General features: G+C 39.6%; 1 protein-coding gene across 4 annotated transcripts in view; it reads right to left on the bottom strand.

The window, feature by feature from the left end:
• The window catches only part of ERBB4 (erb-b2 receptor tyrosine kinase 4), a 1,032,003-nt gene that overhangs the window by 246,435 nt on the left and 764,564 nt on the right, over positions 1 to 21,004 (bottom strand). For all 4 annotated transcript variants that reach the window (XM_078379181.1, XM_072977738.2, XM_078379170.1 and 1 more), the window contains exons 6-11: positions 17,417 to 17,535; positions 12,762 to 12,903; positions 10,880 to 10,993; positions 6,839 to 6,965; positions 1,549 to 1,622; positions 207 to 297 (exon numbers count right to left, since the gene is read on the bottom strand). In XM_078379181.1, the coding sequence (XP_078235307.1) occupies positions 207 to 297; positions 1,549 to 1,622; positions 6,839 to 6,965; positions 10,880 to 10,993; positions 12,762 to 12,903; positions 17,417 to 17,535 (667 nt within the window). The remainder of the gene's footprint in view (positions 1 to 206; positions 298 to 1,548; positions 1,623 to 6,838; positions 6,966 to 10,879; positions 10,994 to 12,761; positions 12,904 to 17,416; positions 17,536 to 21,004) is intronic.

Raw genomic sequence — 21,004 nt, 5'->3', positions numbered from 1 at the left:
ATGGCATTTGTTGGTATGCATTTATATGTATATATCTCTTTGCGGAACAGAAAAAATGATCCAGATCTAAATCAAGACAACTTCTTGTCAAGAGGCTAGCTCTATAACCAAACATAACCAAACAAATAAACTCAATGCATTTTTAGAAAGTTATTATTTCTGAATGTTGCTTATTAGAGGTTTATTATTAAATGTATATCCCCTACCTGTATAGTGCTCTTCCACCAATGGTAACCAAGTTTGAAAACACACTGAAATCTGTCATGTTTTCAGGCCATGATTGTATATTTAGGAACCCTAAAGAGGATGAAACCAGAGACACCAGTGAATATCCTTGTTGCAGTCACAGCTTCACTCAATACTATTGAAATCTGATTCTGCAAAAATCATTCTTAGAGGCAAGGCAGTAGCTGCCCATCCTGAGAATCCACATCAGTATAAATGTCAGTGCCACATCTGATGGTGCTTCTCAGCAGAGAAAAATGTGGTAGTGGTGGTGAGAATAGTAATAAAGAGTACCGGGCACTTTAAAGGCTAATAAGTGTTCTGTGGCATAAAGTTCCATAGGCCAGAACTAATTTCAACATCCTCTCTCTCCCTCTCTTAGAAGCCACAACAGCAAGAAATGTGAGAAACAGCAGGGGACTTTATTTTGGTAAAGCAACATGAAATATTCAATGCACATCCTGTTATGTGACCACTTCGTAAGAGGTGTGCACTGACCACAGAATTTGTCTTGGATGCTGCTTTGCAAATTTGAAAAGCAGCCTGATTTGGCCCAATCCTGACTGCCTAATGACTATAAATGGAAATCAACCAGGGGCTATAAGTTTTTTTCTGTTATTTGCAGGTATAGCTCTAGATTCTAACTGAACATGATACAAGACATTTTTAACATAAGAGCAGCATTTACAAATTGGGGTTTTCCATGGTACAACTGAAGAAAACCTTCTGTTTAGTTGTATGTTTATTCAGTTATCATTCTCCACCCTGTATAGCTTTGGGTATGTAAGCTTATGTTCTGAGAGAGACTTTCTGGGTTTCTGCTCGGACAATGGCCTTGCAACAAAAGAATAATGCTAAGAGATACCACGTGAGTATCAACAAGGCAACAAATTTGTGTTATTACACACTCTCTGGAAAGAACCCACCTGAGCCACAAAATGGTGTACTTGTTATATATTTGCAACACAGCCAGCATCTCAAAAGTACACAGAGATCCTTTCTATTAGGTCAGATAATACTATTAGTAGTAATATATTAATAATGCTTTACATTTAGATAGCAATTTACAAGGCTTAACTCAATTTAAATGCAGCATTAACAACAACCTGTAAAATAGTATTGCTACAGTATATGGGGAGAAGGTCATGAGGAGAAGGGTTGTCTGGGCCCACCCAGTAAATACATGGCTGAGGAAAGTTTGAACCAGAAACCTCTTGCTCTTACTAACAAGGCGAGGTTCAGCTTATATTACAAAACATAAAGGAAAAGAAAAATGGAAAGCAAAGAGTTCAAATTACAGTATGCATCACAGTTGTAGGTTACCTGTTATCTCTCTCACTGTTTGGAAGACATTTAAATTTTGTGGATCAATCGCCTCAATAGTGTGATAAGGGTCTCTGGAAAATAATAACGATACATTGTCATGATCTGAATATGAAATCATGTTGAAACATTTGCAGGAAATTGCAATACTTAGAAAAGTTAGTCTTTGGAAAATAGGGTGTAGAATTTCTCAGCCAGCACTACCACTGCCAATGTGGTATATTTTCAAGTAGAGATGAGCATCAGCCTCCCGTTCCTTTACTCCGCCTCCCCGTCTGGATCCCCCCACTCACCAGCAAGTGTGTGATCCTCTCCCCCTCCTCACTGGCTGTTCAACCAACCACCAGCAGGAGCACGGACTTCCCACCCCCACCTCCTTGGCTGATTGCCCACTCAGACAAGGAGGCAGGATAGACATACCCATGCTCCTGCTGGGGATTGGTTGAACAGATGAAGAGGAGGTGAGGAGTGAACTCCAACTGGTGAGTGGGTTATTGGCCAGAGAGGCAGGGGAAGGGAACTAACAGCACCACAGGTACAAATCGGTATGAACCTCCAAACTGAGGTTTGTGCCCATCTTCGTTTTCAAATAACAGAAAGCAGCTAAACAACTAAAAAAAACTAAGGATGTACAACATGTGAGGTTGACTGAACAGTCACATCTCTAGTCATTGTCCCTCGACACCCCTCAAAAGTAATGTGTTACAGATTACCTTGCTTGTAACACGTTACTTTCTAGCTCCACAGGTGAGGACAGGGAAGAAGGCTCAAGGTTGCTGGGAAGGAAAAGCTTGTTTGTGGGATGTGAAAAGAAATGATTGTAGAAAGGGTGTAATCTGACACCAGTTGACTTGATTTTTTTCCTGTTCTAAGGTGAAATAACTGGCTCATTCACTGAGTCAATCAAATAATAACCAATACTAGCATAAAATCTGAAAATACAGAGGAATATTGGGCTACTGTTATATTAGTGACAGTCTGGAAAGAAGATGAGGCAAATCCCTCAAATCATGGGAGAATATTGGTTAGAGAGAATTTAAACAAGCTTGCTTACCCCCTGCCTCAAGACTCCAACCCATGGATACAGAAGAACTACACAACTTTAACATAGACAATGAAGAAATTGAAATAGCTAAAGTCTTTTACAACTATCAATCAGAACTGAGAATGTATCCAAGAAATCGGAAGAAGGCTGAAACTCAGAAGGGCAGCAATGTAGAAACTAGAAAAGATCATCCAGTGCAAAGATGTGCCACTGGAGACCAAGACCAAGAACATCCATACACTTGTATTTCCAATCACTATGTATGAGTATGAAAACTGGACAGTAAAAAAAAAATGACAGGAAAAACATTGATTTGTTTGAAATGGGTTGTTGGGTGAGAGCTTCGTGGATACCCTGGCCTGCCAGAAAGACCAACAAGTGAGTCCTAGATCACTGAAGGCAGAAAGACTGGGGCTGGGGCTGTCCTACTTTGGGCACATCATGAGAAGGCAGGATTCTCTGGAAAAGACTATTGTGCTGGAAAAGGTGGAAGGCAGCAGGAAAAGAGGAAGACCAAACATGAAATGAATTGACTTCCTAGAAAAAACACTGTTTACAGGAGTTGAGCAGGGCTGTAGAATACAGGACACTTTGGAGATCACTCATTTATAGGGTTGCTATAAGTCAGAAGTGACTTTACGGCACGTAACAACAATAGCTGGCATGGCACTTTATACGTAGATAATAGAGTCTTACTGATTAGGGAGTGGATTTATTTAGAGAGCAAAGTTCAAACTTTCTTTTAATTTCATTCAGAATTCAATTGGGAAACACTAATGTGGACAGTCAAGACTTATTTTGATTACTTCAGGAATGCTAAGATGCCTTCAACATGCCATTAAATAAAAATGCTGACAGCAGGATTTCAGGAAAAAGGTCTAGATCAGTGATGGTGAACCTTTTTGAGCCTGAGTGCCCAAACTGCAACACAAAATCAACTTATTTATTTCCAAAGTGCCAATATTGCAATTAAAACCTGAATCCTGAGGTTTTAGTTTAGAAAAAACAACTGTTCCTGCACTGCAAGGGTTAGATGCCTCTCTCTCTCTCCCCCCCCCCATGGCGGTATTAACAAATAAATACTTACTGGTCCTCCAATCCCCCATTGGGCTAGACCAGTAATGTTCGCCATTGCACCCCTCAACTGGACCACTACACCAGCAAAGGGGAGTGCCAAAATCCAGGATCAGAGGATGGGTAAGTATTTCTCTATGGCAACCTACGGCTCGTGTGCCCACAGAGAGGGCTCTGTGTGCCAGCTGTGGCATGCGTGCCATAGGTTCGCCATCACTGGTCTAGATATTAAGGGAGCAGGAGAAGGAGGAGGAGGACTGCCTTCTAGAGTCTGCCTTTAATGCTTGAAGAATTTTCTAAAGGCTTTTAAATAAATATAACGTTTCCTTCAGGCTTTCATATACAAAGTCATGAGGGGTGTATCATAGCACCCCCCTCTCTGTTCTTCAAATGGCAAGAACAAACATAGGACACTAGTTGGGAAAGAGATCTCAAAGACTCAGCAATGTAGCAATGAAACAGGTGTCACTTCCAGGTTTTACACAGAGTTAGGCAGGATAGAAATGCAATCGTCACAGAAAAACAAATATTAATTAATTTGTTTTTGTGGATCAAGCTTCTCCCTTTGTGTCTTACAATCTGTTTTTTGCAACCTTTTCCAACCAGGATTACAGTTTTAATTACACTTTTTGTTCAGTATAATTCAACTCACTTTTTTGCTGCTGAAAAAGAACTGCCAATAGGAAGAGAAACAACTTTTCAAAAGGAAGGCAAGGAAATGCATTTCTTTAGTAAAGACACAGTCTGACACAGCACCTCAAATCATGGCCTGCCAAATGCCAAATCCAGATTCAACCAAGAAATCAAACCCATGGCGTGATGTAAATTTTAACACTTTACCTATAAAAGTTTAACACTTTACCCAGAGCACAGAGTGCTACCCCTGTCCTCTGAAGATGGCAGCCAAAGAGACTGGTGAAATGTTAGGAAGAACAACCTTCAGAGCACGGCCAGAGAGCCCAAAAAACCGGGCCATGAAAGCCTTTGTGAATACTTTACCTATAGTTTGCCAAAATGCCAGAATTAATGGATTATAATTTAGATGCTTTAGGAAGATGCCATACCACTGAAATATACATGTGCAGGGGTCAGGGAGATCTGAGCAGATGTAAAATGAAATCAGATAAGTAGCTTTAAAGGTATTTCTGGAGTGGTCCTCCTTTGAACTTCTCCATGGATTTGGATTCCAAATTCTTTTTTCTGATACACAATAAGTCCTATTAGTGTTGTTATTTTTCAGTGTTTTGTTTACAAATGTTAGCCAAAGCACCACGCCTAGGTACTTTGCTGAAGCTTTCAGCGTTTATTAAAATTATAATCTGCAATTCTCATAATTTCACTTGCACAGACTGTTTTTATGCAATGCAGCAGCTATTTTTAATCCCCAACTTTGTCTGTATGAGATCTCATCTGCCTTTGTGCATGTGTTCTATAGCACCAAGGGGAACCTTCATGCTTTGCCTAAGGGCAAGAGACAGATCTCTGAGTTACAGGGAGCTTTCCTTTTGGAAATGCAAAGCCACATTTTCCTTTCCATCAGATATAATATGATACCTGCACAGCAATGACACATGTTTTCTCTGTCTTTTGTTTTTTAAATTTGCCTTTTTAGGCTATAAGCTCCTGTGTTTTCGAATGTAAGCTCCTACAGTTTTGAAACAGAATTATAATGTGAGTTAAGTTCTGCCTACAACTTACAGTAAGTTTTGTTTTTGAATGTACTTTTGTTTGCAACTTCTAGTTGGAAGAACTTTAGACGGCAATTGAACTTGCAGCTTTTTACAAGTTGCAAGGATGGATTTCTGTTTAAGCACTTGTGCCTACAGTTTTTCATAGCAATATGATATTGTCAGTATGTGAGATTTTATTTTGTGCGTATGGAATATAGAAGCAATGTAAATAAATAAAGCTTGTAGAATTAGACAAGCTGACGTTGCCTGGAATTATTGCAACAATGAAAAGGCTTATACCTGAATACCCAGATGAATTTTGATTGGACTGGAAACTACTGTTCAATTCCATTCCGGAATTAACCCTTTTTGGAGATATATGCCAGATGTGATGAATACAGGCTTCTGATTTTTCCTAGAGTTCTACAGTATAAGGTTCTATAGGGTTCTTAAGGACATGTTCAGGCATCAAAAAACCTGACCTGACACCAGGACTTGCTACTATTTTCTGAGTTGGCTCTACCATGTTTTTTACAGCTGGCTGCTCAATTTAACTCAAGAGAATTCCAAAAATTAATTTCAGATTTGGCACACATGCAGTTGGCTACAGCTTTTAAGCTCACATCATTTTTCTTCTTCTTATGAGCTGCTGATGCATACCAGTGTGTAAGCATGTGGAATTAAATCAGCACCAAAAATGCAAAACAAATCAAAGTTTAAAAAAAAACACCTGATCTGATCACACAATTTTATCAGGCTTCTTTGGTCCAGGGTCATTTAATCAACATGCATATATGCAGATGTTTATTAATGTATATTGGCAAATTTTCAAAAAGGAGCAGGGGAAACAATATGCTAAAATCTGCGGCAAACTGCATACAGATGAAGTTTGGAAATGAAGGAAAATAGAAGAATAGCAGATTGCTAACATGGTGCAGCTCTGGAAGCATGGAATGTCATAATTCAGAACCATGACTTCCAGAAAAGAATACACAAGAGGAGAATTTCATAAGGATCTCTTTGCTGACATGGCAAAGCAGAGAAAGAAATCAGAAGGACCACATACTGACCCTCCAGGAGTTTCCTTCTTCAAAGTGCAGCATAGAAGGCAAGAACTGAACACCGGCAACAAATTGTAAAGGCCTCTGCCCACAAGCCCCTCTGAGTCTCTCACTGATGCTCTGTCTTTCCTGAGACTGCTCAGAATAATTCTACACACACCCCACAGAAGTGATTCTTTCAAAATAGACTCAGAAAGGCTTGAACAGAACCCTAAAACTATTCCAGAAGCTGGATTTCAACCTCAAGATGTGCAAGCCAAAGTGGTTCTTTTTGATGTCCATGGTTCAATGGAAGACACATTCATATGCCAAAATAAAACTGGTTACTAGTGATGGTCATGCTGACTTGGTATTTCATTTCAACCTGGAATAGCAGCAAAGTTGCACAGTTTATTGGAGCTGTTGTTTATATGCTTCATCTCATGGTTCTTTGCACTCACCCATGAATTCCAGTAACAAGGAAGATCAGGTTCCCATTGATCTTTGTGCAGTTGACAAATTTGTCAATATTACTGGAGTCTACTGTTTGAGCGTACATCAAACTTCCTGTTCCTATGCCATCACATGCTGTAAAAATAAAAATAAAAACTTCAGTTAAATATGCATTTACATATTTATCTCACTGGCCCAAATTCTGTTTTTTAGTGTAATAAATCACACTAGAATAGGCCCACTGAATCAATGGGGTTTAGCAAGTAAACTCTTCCATAAGTTCCATTGATTCTAATGGGCCTACTCTAAGTGTGACTATGTTACAGTAAGCTATAGTTAAAATAGGCCCATTTGAATTAATGCAACATAGGGAGGAGTTGACTTAGCAAATTGCCACTGATTCATTGGGTCTACTCTAGTGTGATTTACTACACTAGGAAACAGGAGTTTGGCTTTTAAGTGCATAAAGGGACTGAAAATCCAGGATGATCTGTAATGTATCAGTGGGAAACAGGGCAAATAGTCCAATTTTCCTGGAATCAAACTGAGAGCAGAGAAACCTTGAGAAACAAGAATCAGTCACAGGATGTTATCAAGCAATACAGTTACATTTCAGGCAGACATTCAGCTAGAAGGTTAAGGAATCTCTCCTAAATATCCCTGGCCAGAAACAGCATCGAGAAGGTTATTCTTCTTGATGAGAACTCCAGAATAATCCCCCGGTCAGCTGGTCATGCTGGCTAAGGGATTCTGAGAATGTCATAGAAAACAAACCTTTCTAAAATTCTGAGCAAAAGGTTATATGTCACTATGAGTGGGAATTATGAAGGGGAGCTGCGAAACCAAGTGGACTTAGGCTAAGAGCAGGGAGGTAGCAAATGGGACTAGAAATGTTGAGAAATGGGGATGAAAGAATAAAGGGACACACGTCCTGAGAAGACAGGGAAGCAGACTTTTATGGCCATATATTCCACTGGATTCTGGTGCAAACCTCTTTACTGTTCATTTCATACAGAATCATATTCTTAGAAACATCCCTTTGAGTCCTATACATTTAACTCTTCAACTCTTTTAAGCACATAAGAGCATAAGGCCAGAGGACACAAAGAAATACTTGGACAGTAAAGTGTAAAGTGGTGATAAGAAGCTCAGCTAATGTCTGTGACCTGCACACATGATCGCTTGTTTCAAGAAATTGTATTAAGGGCAGCAGTGTTAGGAGGTAGATTTCAAAGGCAGTGGTAATAATAACCATGCTAAATGGAAGAAGGAGATAAGCAAGTGAGCTAGCTATCTGTGACGTTTAGCTACAACAGCTGGTCTTCATATATAGCGATGAAAAATAAGGACTAGAAGCTTGAGCATCCAGACAGTTGCCATGCACACTGTGCATTTAAGGTGAGGTCAGAGTAGCGGTCAGATGGCCCCTAAAATGACACAACCCAAACACTGGGGCCAAATTCTCCCTGGGGCACAGCCTTGTAACCGAAGTGGGACAGTATATCTTTCTCCCTCATGTGGTGGTTTTCTTTGTAGAGACATGACATTTCATTCATGAAAGCCCCCCACCCCACCCCAGTACAGGGCAGTACAAACCAGACACAGGTTTTACCGACTCAGTAAGAAGCAGGTCAAAAAGGTAAAAGGTTTTAAAGGTCCTTCGCAGGCTAGCTATTAGAAATGCTCCATACCAGTAAGCATTATGACAACATTTGAGCATATGCTGGTAGTGAAACTCCTTTTAAAAATCTAAAGCTCCTATTAAAAGCTTGTACATTTCTTTCACCTCCTCAGTACCGTATGATTTTTCCTCTGGGGCATATTATTCCACCGCTGAAGGAATAAAAGTAGTCCGAAATAGTCATAATTCTTTTCAGGGGAATTAATACAGTTGAACATTCCGTGTCTCTCTTTCTCTTTCAATTTCCTTTGAAGCAGCTAACAACACTTGCTATCCCTTTCGTTTTCTCATGTCAATTCATGAAACAGGTAACTGAGGATTGACTAGGGCTGTCTGACATGTCCATGACTGTTAGAGGCTGAATCAATAGCAACCTGTATCAGTGAGTACTATAATGCATAAATGGTGTATCCAAACATTTTCTCAATATCTTCAGTGCTAGGGATTTTTAAACTGAAGGACAATGAAAGGCCAGTTTTTTCACACTAAAGAGATACTTGGTGGCCAAGTGCACAATACTGCAAATGGACAGTGACCATAGAATTAACTATGCTGGGCCTGCCCAGACCCTGCCTTCTTGTTCTTGATCCTGCTTGAACCATCCTACAAGGTTTCACCTATGAACATGGGTAGAAATCTCAGCATAACCAAGGATAGTTCCCAACTATATACTAGCTAAGTTTACTCATGTACAAGCAAACCTCAATGCTCCCTTCTCAACTGAGGTAGGGGGAAGGTCAGGGAGAGAGCTGACATCATGAGCAGAAAGAGTGGGTAGGGAGCCGTATGTTTCTATAACTTGTTCAGGTGTAACACCTGAGGAGGGCTATAGAAAGCTTTGAGAGAAGATTGAGCATAGGAGATAAATCAGACATGGAAATATGAAAATACAATATTCTTCTCCACACTTGTGAAGATGGTAAAGAATTTTCTGGTTCTCTCACTACAGAGTTCACACATTGGTGAGAGCAATATTTTGCACCAAAACTCTCTCTCTCTCTTTCTCTTTGCAAAAATGTTCTTGCATAACTCTGCACTAAATCAATGCGAAGGGAGAATTTGGTAAGAACCCTAACGAAGTATCAATCCATTAAATAATACTTGTCAGCCTCCTCTCCCATTGACTTCAGCACTTGACTTTAATAGCAAGTTAGCACCATATCAGCAGAGGAAATGCTTATTTATTTATTTATCACATCTATACACTGTGTTTCCTCAAATAAGTGCAAAGCAGCACACGTGGTTCTCCTCTGTCCCACCTTGTCTTCACAACAATCCTTGACTTAGGTCCCCTATGAGATTATGACCAGCCTGAAGTCATTCAGTGATTTTTGTGTCCAAGTGGGGATTCGAACCCAGCTAAGTCCAACATTCTAACCACTGTACTGCACTGGATCTCACAGATTGATCTGTGACTTCAGCATGTGTGACTTGTGGCTTAGCAAGACAGCCTTTTATCCATAGTTTCTAGACCCTGGGGTACTGTGAGGGCCCATGTTGGGGAACCCTTATGACTTCCATTGGAAAGCCAGTGGTAATACAATCTGTCAAAAGCCCAAGTCTGCTACCAAATATCTTAAAGAAGCACAAATGACTCATTGTGAGCGATTTAAAGCACAGAAGGGAGCTTGTACTGCCCTCAACAGCTTGTCAAAGCTGTTTTCTCTCAAAGTGGTGCTTCATGACTGGAAGCAATCCTTGGCTGCAGCAAGGGCCAGCTTTAAAAAAAAAAACAACTGATTCTGGTAGAAGAGCGCAGGGCAAGTTAAGCCTTGGCTCCCCCTTCCACCTCCTCAGCTTGAAACTGCTTTTCACACAGCCATTGCACTGGGAACTGGAACGACCCACTGCTGTGACATTTAGCAGTGCTCTGACGCCCCTTGGTTTTTGTTGAGCGTTCTGATTGCATGTATGAAGAATTGCACCAATTGGTATTGGATGCATTGATTCCTTGAGAGTGGCTGATGATTCTAGTACTGTAGTGAATGGTGGCTCAACTAAATGTCGGTTAAAATATTGCTGCCACTCTCATTTATTTTCTGAGGGTAGAGAATCCTTCCCCATCATTTCCTAAGCTTAATCGAGTATTTCACTTCCTTTTACCACCTTGGAAGAGGAGACGTTTTTCCAGAGAGATCCAGATCTGACCCTTCATCTCAGATTCCAAGGTAGAACAATGTATACTGAACCACACTGTGTTTGCCACTCAGTTTGGTTTCATTTTTAAGTTTGTTCCTGGATTTGTATCATTTGAGCACACAACTATGCATTATAACACATAATTGCAACCATTAGCGTTTTAACTACATTTTTTTCTTCTTGTACTAAAGTTTTAGTTCGGTGGCCACTGAAATTACAGTAAACATACCTTTAGGGCAAATGTCAGTGCACGGCTTGCATGTCTTTATGCCATTTTCTTCAACTTCCATCTTGGGACTGGGACAGGCGCGTACGCAAGAGCTGATATCAACCACAAAGTTGTCTAAGGAAAAAAGGAACACCACAAACTCAGTCTGCACGCTGTGCACAATGGATGCTCTCAACACCATCCCTTCTAAAATTGAGATGGTGGAGCAAGTTGGAGGTGGGACCTACATTCCTGCGACCACATTTGTTGTTTCTCTTTATAGATTTCCCTCAGATGCTACATTCTCTCTTTTGAAGTCTTTTCTAAGCTTACATTCTTTGTATACCCGCTGCTTTGTGTTCTTGCTAATTTCAACATCCTTTAAAAGTTTCATTTCCCTTGAGATGCTGACGCTGTAACTCCATCTTAATGAGGATTGTATTTTGGAATATGTTTAAAAATGTTATTTTAGCATCAAAGGATACATAGCCCCAGTCACAGCCAAGCTGGTACCAACCACTGGATAAAATAAAAGATGCTTTCAATTATCTTGGCCTCATGCACATGAAGGCACGAAACTAAAGTGACTGGTTATTCCACACTGACAATAACACCAATTAACTTCACAAAACAATGGCCAAAAAGGTTGCATATTTCTGTTCATAGCAAACGGTGAAGTTTAATTTAATAACTGGTCAGGAGCTGGCCACTTTTAATATCAATCCCCAATGCCAATTATGTACAACTCGATTTCCCTAATTACATTACAATGGCCTAAGCCAGTACTCAAATTTCATCTCATTCATGTCTCACTTACTGGTCTGATGTGGCAAATGGACACTAAGAGCTAGAGCAGTGGCTCTCGGGCAGTGGTATGTGTAGCTCCAGTGAGACACCAAAGTAATCTAGAGGTGGAATAAAGGTTTTCTGTAACAATTAGCAAAAATTCACTATCCCTTAATTTTCACATTATCCTTGCAAGTGTGGCATACCAGCTCCTATGAATCCCACCTGCATCAGATTATCCGCCCACAACCTTCAAACATTTTGTCTGAAATCCAGCAGCATAACTTTGGCTGTGTAAGATCACCAGCCTCATGTGGCAGAAGTTATGCTGCTGAGTATCAGCTTCTTTGTTGCTCCTAAAACTCTGCTCATACATGAGTATAACTGGTGTGCTCTTTTCCCAAAGTAGAACAGGAGACAATACCATCAGGATCTATGTACTCTGTAGAAAGTAGGGAAAGAAAGCTTTCCTAAAAGCACGCCTTCCATTCTGTTTCTGATGAATGCAGAGGCAATAGGTGGCATAAACAGTTTCCAAAGTTTGTGTTTGGTATTCTATGTCTGAAATGCATTTAAGGTGGAGTATCTGGGAGTTTTAAACAGACTCCATCCTGCTGACTGTCCTTTGCAGCTGTTCTGTGGACTCATGAATAATATTTTATGTATCCTGGTAGCATTGAGGGTGTTTTTACTGACATTACAAAGCCACACACTTGAATTTCAAGGAAAGGTCAGACATAAAAGATAATTTCCACTCATGTTTGAGGGAAATGAAAATGAGATTTTGTTTCGAAAAAAGGAAATGTTGGAATGTGTTCCATATTTGACATCTGGCATACATAACAAGTAAGTTATTGGCTAGAACTTGAGATTTTGAAGGTAGAAACCATAATATTTAGCACAGAGTTTTGGCTCTAAGGTTAAAATGCATTATTAAAATGTCAGCACTCAACAATGACATTCTTGGAACACAATATAACTTCAAGATATTGCTGTTGAAGAAGTTGAATTATTATTGCAGTCTCATAATTAATCTGGCTATAGAGTTGACATGCTTTACAATGGTTTCTTAAGATTTTGAAGCATCATGCTTCCCTAGGAGAAAAGCCTTACTTACGTGGACATTTTTTGACACAAAAAGCACCATAGGTGTATTTGCCATCCCGATTGTTTTCCATTTGGAAGGTGGCAGGATTGTAGACAGAAGTCTGGGGACATTGTGTGACGCACGCCCCGCTGTCATTAAAATTCATACATGCCTACATGACAACAAAAATACAGTTTGCATCAGAGCTTGAACAAACTGACCCATTACTAACCAGAACAGGAGAAGTATAATGGGAAAATATTCTTAAGCTATTGGCAGCAGTATAAAAGCAAAACCGATGTCCACACAGCAGCCAGTTGGGTGATGCAGTGTTTCTGCAACAAGGTTCACTGCCTATCCTTCCCAGAGAAATGGTCCAAGAAAAGCTACCACCACATTTCTCCAAAGGCCTTGAGAGACTGGAGATTTCCATAACAGGAACTGGTCCCAAACACCCCATAGACAGTTTGCTAGTCATCATAGGAAACTGCTAATGCTGAATTGATCCATCCTTCCCAATACTGTCAATACTGACTGCAGTGGCTCTCAGATTTCAGGTAGGGGTCTTTCCATTGTAAGTAGGTATTCTGTCCACGAGCCTCACCTGTTTAATCAGATATGGTGCTAACTTAGATGCAAGTTGCAAACAGTCTCTGTGGAGTGCAGGTTCAGGGAGGTTAGAGGGCCAGGTGGAATCTCTGGAGCAACCAAAATACATCTTAATTCATGCAACACTCCTCCTTTCCCCTGTCAACTAAAGACAGCAGGATGGTCTTGGTGGGACAAATAAACAGGGCAGCTTGTTTTCTTGGTAGCAACGCTGTGCCTTTTACTTGTACAGCTGCGCAAAGGAATGATATTCACCAGGTACAGTTTTTCTCTACACTCGGATTAGAGGCACCAGCAGACAAGGTGTTGGTTTCATATCTGGAAGCAGTGCATTCTTAAGAGGAAAAGAGCATCTTTTCTCAAACAAGCTTGCCACATTTGGCAAATTACATTGCTTTTATTTTGTAGTTGGTCAGTTGGAAGATACTAGGATTTGATTGTATGTCCGGGTGCCTCAGATATGTAGCTGTGAAAGATTTGCATGCCTGTAGGGATAACATAGTAAAAGGAGGAAACATGTTTTTGTCTTAATGTGTCAATTGACCCCATAAGGTTGGGAAACGGCAGAGCATGGCTTAAGTAACAAATGGCCTCTGTTAGGAAACAGAGTGTCTGCTGCTAAACCCCAGACAAAGCAAACGACAGAGAGGTTGGGGCCAAATGCAGGAGTCTTCTTGTATGAATCTAATGTGCTAATGTGGTTCAGAGAGACAGAATATTGATAGTTTCTGCATTGTAGAAACAAGACTTTTTCAATGAAACCCATTTTAATACAACCAGGTGATTATGTTAAAACCTCTGGAGCTAATAAAGGCACAAAACCTGGTCAGAGACATGTTTAGATCTATTTTAATTCTGACTCTTATTGTTCTCCAAATGCCTCTAAATCTTTACATGGAAATTTTGCTGAAGCAGTAATGCTACAGAGAGAGATACTTCTTTGCTTCCAAATGAATACTTGTCAGTGCATGGAGAACAATGGTTGATTGCCCTATCTAGTGATTTTCACAGCAGGATATTATAGCTTATAGAAAGCAGGCATTGTAAGCCAGAACATCTCTTCATTCATCCTATGTGGAGGTTCTGTTAATTAATTCAAAACATAACATATTTCTTTTCCTCAGTCTGTTGTCTTTATCCACTGTTGCCTTTCAAGGTACATTATCATCATAATAAATTGCTAAGTAACTGTATAATAAAAATGCAAGGACAAATCACACACAGCCAAAAGAGATGCTAATCTTTCATACAAAATCTACTAGTATCTACCTGATAAATTCAGGCAGGTTTTCATTTGTAACTACAAAGTCCTGTTTACAAGTTATGGCAGTATATTTTGGAGCAATCTAAGCTTTTGAACTTGCACCAGGAGGGCCTGTGAGTGCAGCCATGGCAAGGAATCAGTCTTTTCTGTGCCTTTGGACTGTTCCTGCACTGCAAGGATGCATAAATCTGTCTGGCGCACGAACATTGTGAACTTTGGTAAATTGATTTTTAAAAACCTAAATGAAATGAAATTCTCACCCATCCTCAGGGGATAGATAAATCTGACTAGTGGGTTTTTCCTCCCACACTTGAATGCTGTGAATTTTATTAAAGCATATTAAAGTGAAATTCTCATCCATCTTTAGGGGGCAGACAAATCTAACAGGTTTACTTCCTCCGGTTTTGAGAATTTTTGTGAATCTTGATGAAAACCAAATTCCAACAAAACTAGAACAGCAATGGAATTTCTTCTACCCATTCTTACTCTGTTGTCTTTTCCAAGACTAGGGGTACGGGGAAACCACCCAAAGAGTTGTGGCAGGATTGCTGGACTTGCATTTAAATTATATTATCAGACTTTCATCAGACCCAGGGATGCTGCTGCTGACACAAGTCCAGTAGCTGACTACAAAGAGATAAGTGAAAAATTCAGCTCCCTGCATTCATGAAATCTTGCCAGTGTTAAATCACACACCTACACTTTTTTAAAAAAATCTCACCTCTGCTGTCACACTCAGAATTTCGAAATGGTATTTGTCCATATGCCCCAGAATACATAGGAGGATTCTGGGAATTTCCAGGGAATTTTGGAACTGCAGTCCAAAAAAAGTTATTTGTTTTCTAATTCTTATATCAAATTTGGCCTTCAATTTTTTAAAAAAGTACGACATCGTTGTCTGTGAAACTCTCCCTCCTCAATCTCTTGCTGTCCAAACCAACCAACCATACAGTCAGTTTCCCCATGTTTCTCACTCCTGATTTCAAACCAACTCTTTCTTGCATGGGGGGGGAGTACAACAGAAAGGAGTAACTTGACACCTACAAACAACAGCCTTTAATTAAGGATGCCAATTCTGCACCACATTTTCATTTCACATTGGGAACAATATATGTTACCTCTGTTTGAACTGAAATCATTTCCAAGTCCATGCACAGAAATTCCAAATGCAGCTTTGGTGGATTGAAGCAGACACACACGATGCGCAAATACATACTTGAGTGTGAGTCTTCATATTAATTTTAGCTCTTGAGATGCTCTTTCATATTCTCCACCTGGGAGGCCCCTAATCCTAGCCTGGCAAGTGTATATATATATCATTTTCCAGTCTGTTGTGTTCTCAACTGGGGCTGTTATTACTCTATGAGTTTTAATAATGATGGTTATGACATTCATATTTTATGGCATCTTTAAATATTAAAAAATCTGTTTAAGTCAGTTTATAAAAATAAGAACAGTGGTATGGTTAAATAAAGCAGCAGAATTAAATTACTATTACAAGAAAACGAGTATCAATAATAGTTAAAATCAAAAATAAATAACATTGCTACACTTCATAATAACAAAGCTAAATCTTCCTGGCCATTTATAAATTTATACTTATTTTATATTTTATATGAATACATCAACTCAGGAAAACAATTCCATAAGCATGAGGCCAACCACAGAAAATATCAACATAGTCAAGTGTGAGTCTTCACATTAATTTTAGCTATTGAGATGCTCCTTTATATTCTCCACACAGACTTTCTCATGTTTACATGATCTACCTTTGACTAAGGGTACTCACTTCTACCAGCCTGGCATTCATGTAGAAAAATGTTGAAAAGAAAATGTCTTTCTTTGGAGCAATGCGGGAAGGTCTGTTAAAAATAAGCCGACCGAGTTCTCCCAAAGAAAGAAGAGGGGGGGGGGGAAGCAATTCTCATTTCCCACCTGAACAGAGTGGGTCAGCAGGGCTGTGGACAGGGTAATAGATCATTCCCTGCTCAAAATGGTACTCAGACCTTCACTGTTATGCTGAAATCAGAAGCTCATTTAGGTGGAAGCATGTTCTTTAGACATCAACAAGCTTTGTTCACTATTTGGAGATCAGGTTTTACATTCTGACTTTAGTGTGGTATTTTATGTGTGCTTCATTTAAAACCACTATTCTGAATGAATTGTCTACATCAGTTGTCATTGGTGCCATTGTAGCTGATGTGGAAAAGGCACTGCAGCCAGTAATGATAGGCAGAGCCTCTGATGGAAGTGGTTATCCATGAACAGCAAACGTAATGTTGTGCTATCATTTTCTGTCTCCTGTCACCACTTTCTGTCTTCTGCACATCAAGAGGCTGAGAAGTGAGCAGGAGGGGAACACAGTTGAGACCCTGTTCCTCTGTGTGATAAACAGGCAAATAAGGTGAGCTATCTAGGTATGCCTTGAACTGGAGTCTGAGGTGAGGCAGTGTCCCATCTCCTCAATGAACCCACCAACACCAGCCCACATCCTGTAATCGTTACTTTTAGGGAAGTAAAAGTGTACTTTTACTTAAGATAAAAAAAATTTCACACCAATTAGCATATAAATGGTTCCAAATCTCTATTTGCAAATCTCATAAATGTTTTAATTGGAGAAATATGCTGATAAGTAAGAGAAATGTAATGGGAAAATATGAGTGCTAAAATGTCTAGCGAATATCTTTCACTGTATACGTAGTATAATTAAAGTAACCCCCCCCCCAATTTATTAGAAGTTCCTTGGAGTAAAGCATAAGAATGAGCAGAGCTGCTGCTAGGATGAAAGATAAGAGGGAATGCAGAAACCTACAAAGCAATCGGTGTCTTTTGGTCCAGAACAGCCTCCGGCACATTCACGGTGGCAGCATTCACTGACGGAGCGCCCATAGCATCGTCCATCGCATTGCTCGGCACACACCACCTTCGTTACTGGAGGGAGCAGAAAGAACACAAACATCTTAGAGCACAGGGAGCAGTGCATAAATCCAAAGGGGAAGACTAAGAACTATTAAGGAGGCCTCCCCTGCATGTATCAATTTTGTAAATTTGTCCATCATGTTGCCACAGTAGAGAAATTATGGCTCTCAAGATCAAGGAGGCAACCTACCTTTAAACCTAAAGAGCAAAAATAAACCACTGTGTAATCAAACTTCATATCAAAACTCATAATTTAAAAAATACACAGCAGAACACAGCAAATGCTCCTTAATTTAAGTTAAAAATACACATTAAAAGTCTATCCAAACCATTTCATTCAATTTTCCATAGGTATTACCTACATGTCTTAAGTGACAATAGAATAGTGTCGCATAGCACACGTGGATGCTAGATCAAAGCAAACCTAAACTATCTCTAGAGGTAAAAATGTTGAAGCTGAGGCTGTCCTACTTTGGGCACATCATGAAAAGGCAGGGTTCTCCGGAAAAGATAATACTAGGAAAGGTGGAAGGCTGCAGGAAAAGAGGAAGACAAAGTATGAGATGAGCTGGCTTCCTAAAGGAATCACAGGCTTGAATTTACAGGAGCTGAGCAGAGCTGTTGGGGACAAGAGATTTGCAGATTGCTCATTCATAGGGCTGCCATACGTTGGCAGTGACTTGACTGCACATAATAACAACTGTAGTAGCAGGACTTTAGTTTTCGCCAATAATTTTCTGTGTTTCCTATAGCAGGGGTATGGAGGAACCACCATCAGAATTTATTCATCTCTTCTTTACTGGGTGAAAATATATAAGGCCTTTAACTACCTTGAGATTTGTTTCTTGTACTTAGTAAGTTCAGAAAGATCCTGACTTCTTATCGCCACACACAAGGGAGGTCGATAGGAGGTTGCAAACGAAGCCTATCCTTACATGATAAGCTTATCAGAGGCAAGCCACTTTTCCTGTTGGTGGTGATGGGGGGATACTGCTTGCACCATCCATCAAAGCCAACACATGGTGCCCAGTTTCACTGCCCGAGATGCGATACAATGGCATCACAGCACTGAGTACAAAAAGATTTTTTTAAAAAGATTCCATCCAAAGGCAGTGGGGTGATTGTTAACAGTTATCGCGATGCTGAAGTGTTTCTACATAATTAGTAGATTTCTGCTTGAATACACAGAAGCAAGAATAAAAACAGTTTGTCTCCCTTATGTTGATTCCCAAAATTACAGCATCCCCTACTTTTTAGGATGGCCCCTTGGGTACTGCTAGCTGTTTTTAAATAAATAGTCTGGCCTCTTTTCCAGATAACCCAGTGCAGGCCCAGAGGAACCTGCATATCCCCAGATTTTGTATTATTCTTTTTATGGAAGGCTTTCTACTAAGATCCATGAAGGGAACAATCCCAAACAGGGTGTTTAGCCTTAGCAAGCATCTGCCCTTGTTGCTGGGTTCTGAGAGGATGGCTAATGTCCTAGGCCAGAGCTAGTAGTTGAAGGTCAGAGGCAGAAAGTAATTAGGAGAACCAGCCTGAGGGTTAAGTTCTAGAGAAGACGGTGAGGTGAGGCACCAAAGGAAGTCTATATGGCTAACTAGACAAGAATTACATGAAAGCAAATAACAAAGTCTGATAAAATCCTTCCGGAATTGATGGAGGAGCAGTAGGAAACATCTCAGCCCAGGAAAAGACCGCACCTGCTGCATGAATGCTACTTTGGATGAAGATATAAAAATATCACTAGTTATAAATAAGAATGTTTTTGAATTCCCCCCCTACAAATTTTTCTCTGGTATTTGATAGACAGATAGATAGAACTTTATTACAGTCAAAGACCAGCCACAAATAAAACATTGAAATATATAAATATGCAGAGGTATAAAAAAATATTGGGATCAAATGCAAATACTCGGTTCTGAGGTGAACAATATTTGGTATTTGAAGCTCCAAATTGCCCAGTCTTGCTTTCAAAAGAGAACTGGCACATGCTGCAGTTTTGTTCCAGTTTTCATTCCTGAACTATATGGGCAGATGGCCACAAGTCAGCTCTTTCCATTGATCTGTGTATCCCACCCATCCCAGGTTAACAACTGGGATTCATGCACTGATAACACATTTCCAAAAAGAGAGAGGCAATCTTGATTTGAGTGCATTCAAGATTCCATGAAAGTTGTTTTGTGGGATGCTTCACCAATGTGTATGCACACACATGAACTAATAAAAACACCATCCTAGAATCATTACTGGTATATTTCGACTTGTGTCAAGATTAAGGCCAAAACACATCATAAGTTTTCTCACTCTTGATAACCAAAAATAAAAGGCTCTCTTCATAAACCCAGTCAAGACAACATTGGAAAGAGCTGCAAGAATTTGTGGTCCTGCATTTAAGCAAAAAGCCCAGAACTAGAAAATTGAGTTTTGTCCTACTTATCATTTTGTGGTTTTATTTTATTTTAATTTTTTGCCAAATACATTTCTGGAATGAAACACTTTTCTCATAGAAAAATATGTTTTTTGCACAGATACCTGTTCCACAAATTTTTCACAAACCCCCAAATTCACAGAAACTCTCATAAATCTCATCTAGCAAGCAGAAAACTTGGTTTTAAAAACTTATTTGTTCTCATTTATGCAAATGAAGTGAGATAATGCTCTTTCATGTGGTGGTTTTAGTAACGTGCAGTAACACACTGTTGAGACAGTCTAAAACATCTGACATTGGAACATATACTTGACTTGTCAGGAAAATGAGAAATGAAGCCCAAAGAAGGCAGTCAGTTATATTTATTATTTCAATGGAGGAAAGCAAGAATTGTAATATGAAACTTTATAAACATTTTAAAATAGATTTGATTGTGTGAGATAATTCAAAGTGCATGACAATAGGATCCTTCAGATTCTTACATCATGTTTTGTTCTTATTGCCTCTCTTTTCTTTCCATTTATCTCCTTATGGGACTTCAACCCAGGAGTACCCAATTCTGCAAATGTTCTGGTGAAAAATTACCTTGAGTAGGGTCAAAACTTTCCACTGCAAAAAATGAAACAAAACCCAGCCCCCAAAAACAAAGCCAAAATGCTTAGCTAATTATCCAGCATTGCACTAGAAGCAAGGAGCCATTGACCATATTCATAAAATATGCAGAAATGGCTTAGACAGGTTAAACACTACTGACTCCTGATTCCCAGGATGGCTGGTGATTCAGAAAGGAGAAGTCAACAACCAGATTGCACTTTCCAAGGAAACTGTTAAATGAAACCTCATGAACTCTCTATCCAATTTAAATATGATTCATTCTTTAATGATTCATTAGTAGTAGTAGTAGAAGAAGAAGAAGAAGAAGAAGAAGAAGAAGAAGAAGAAGAAGAAGAAGAAGAAGAAGAAGATCTAAACAAAACAAACTCCAGAATTTCCTAAAGTGTTCATTAAGAAATGGGAGACGTTCACTGGGGGATTGATTTTGTTTTTGCC

Source organism: Pogona vitticeps, chromosome 1 (assembly GCF_051106095.1).
Source record: "Pogona vitticeps strain Pit_001003342236 chromosome 1, PviZW2.1, whole genome shotgun sequence".
Lineage (NCBI taxonomy): Eukaryota > Metazoa > Chordata > Lepidosauria > Squamata > Agamidae > Pogona > Pogona vitticeps.
This window is presented reverse-complemented; position numbering and strand designations above follow the sequence as displayed.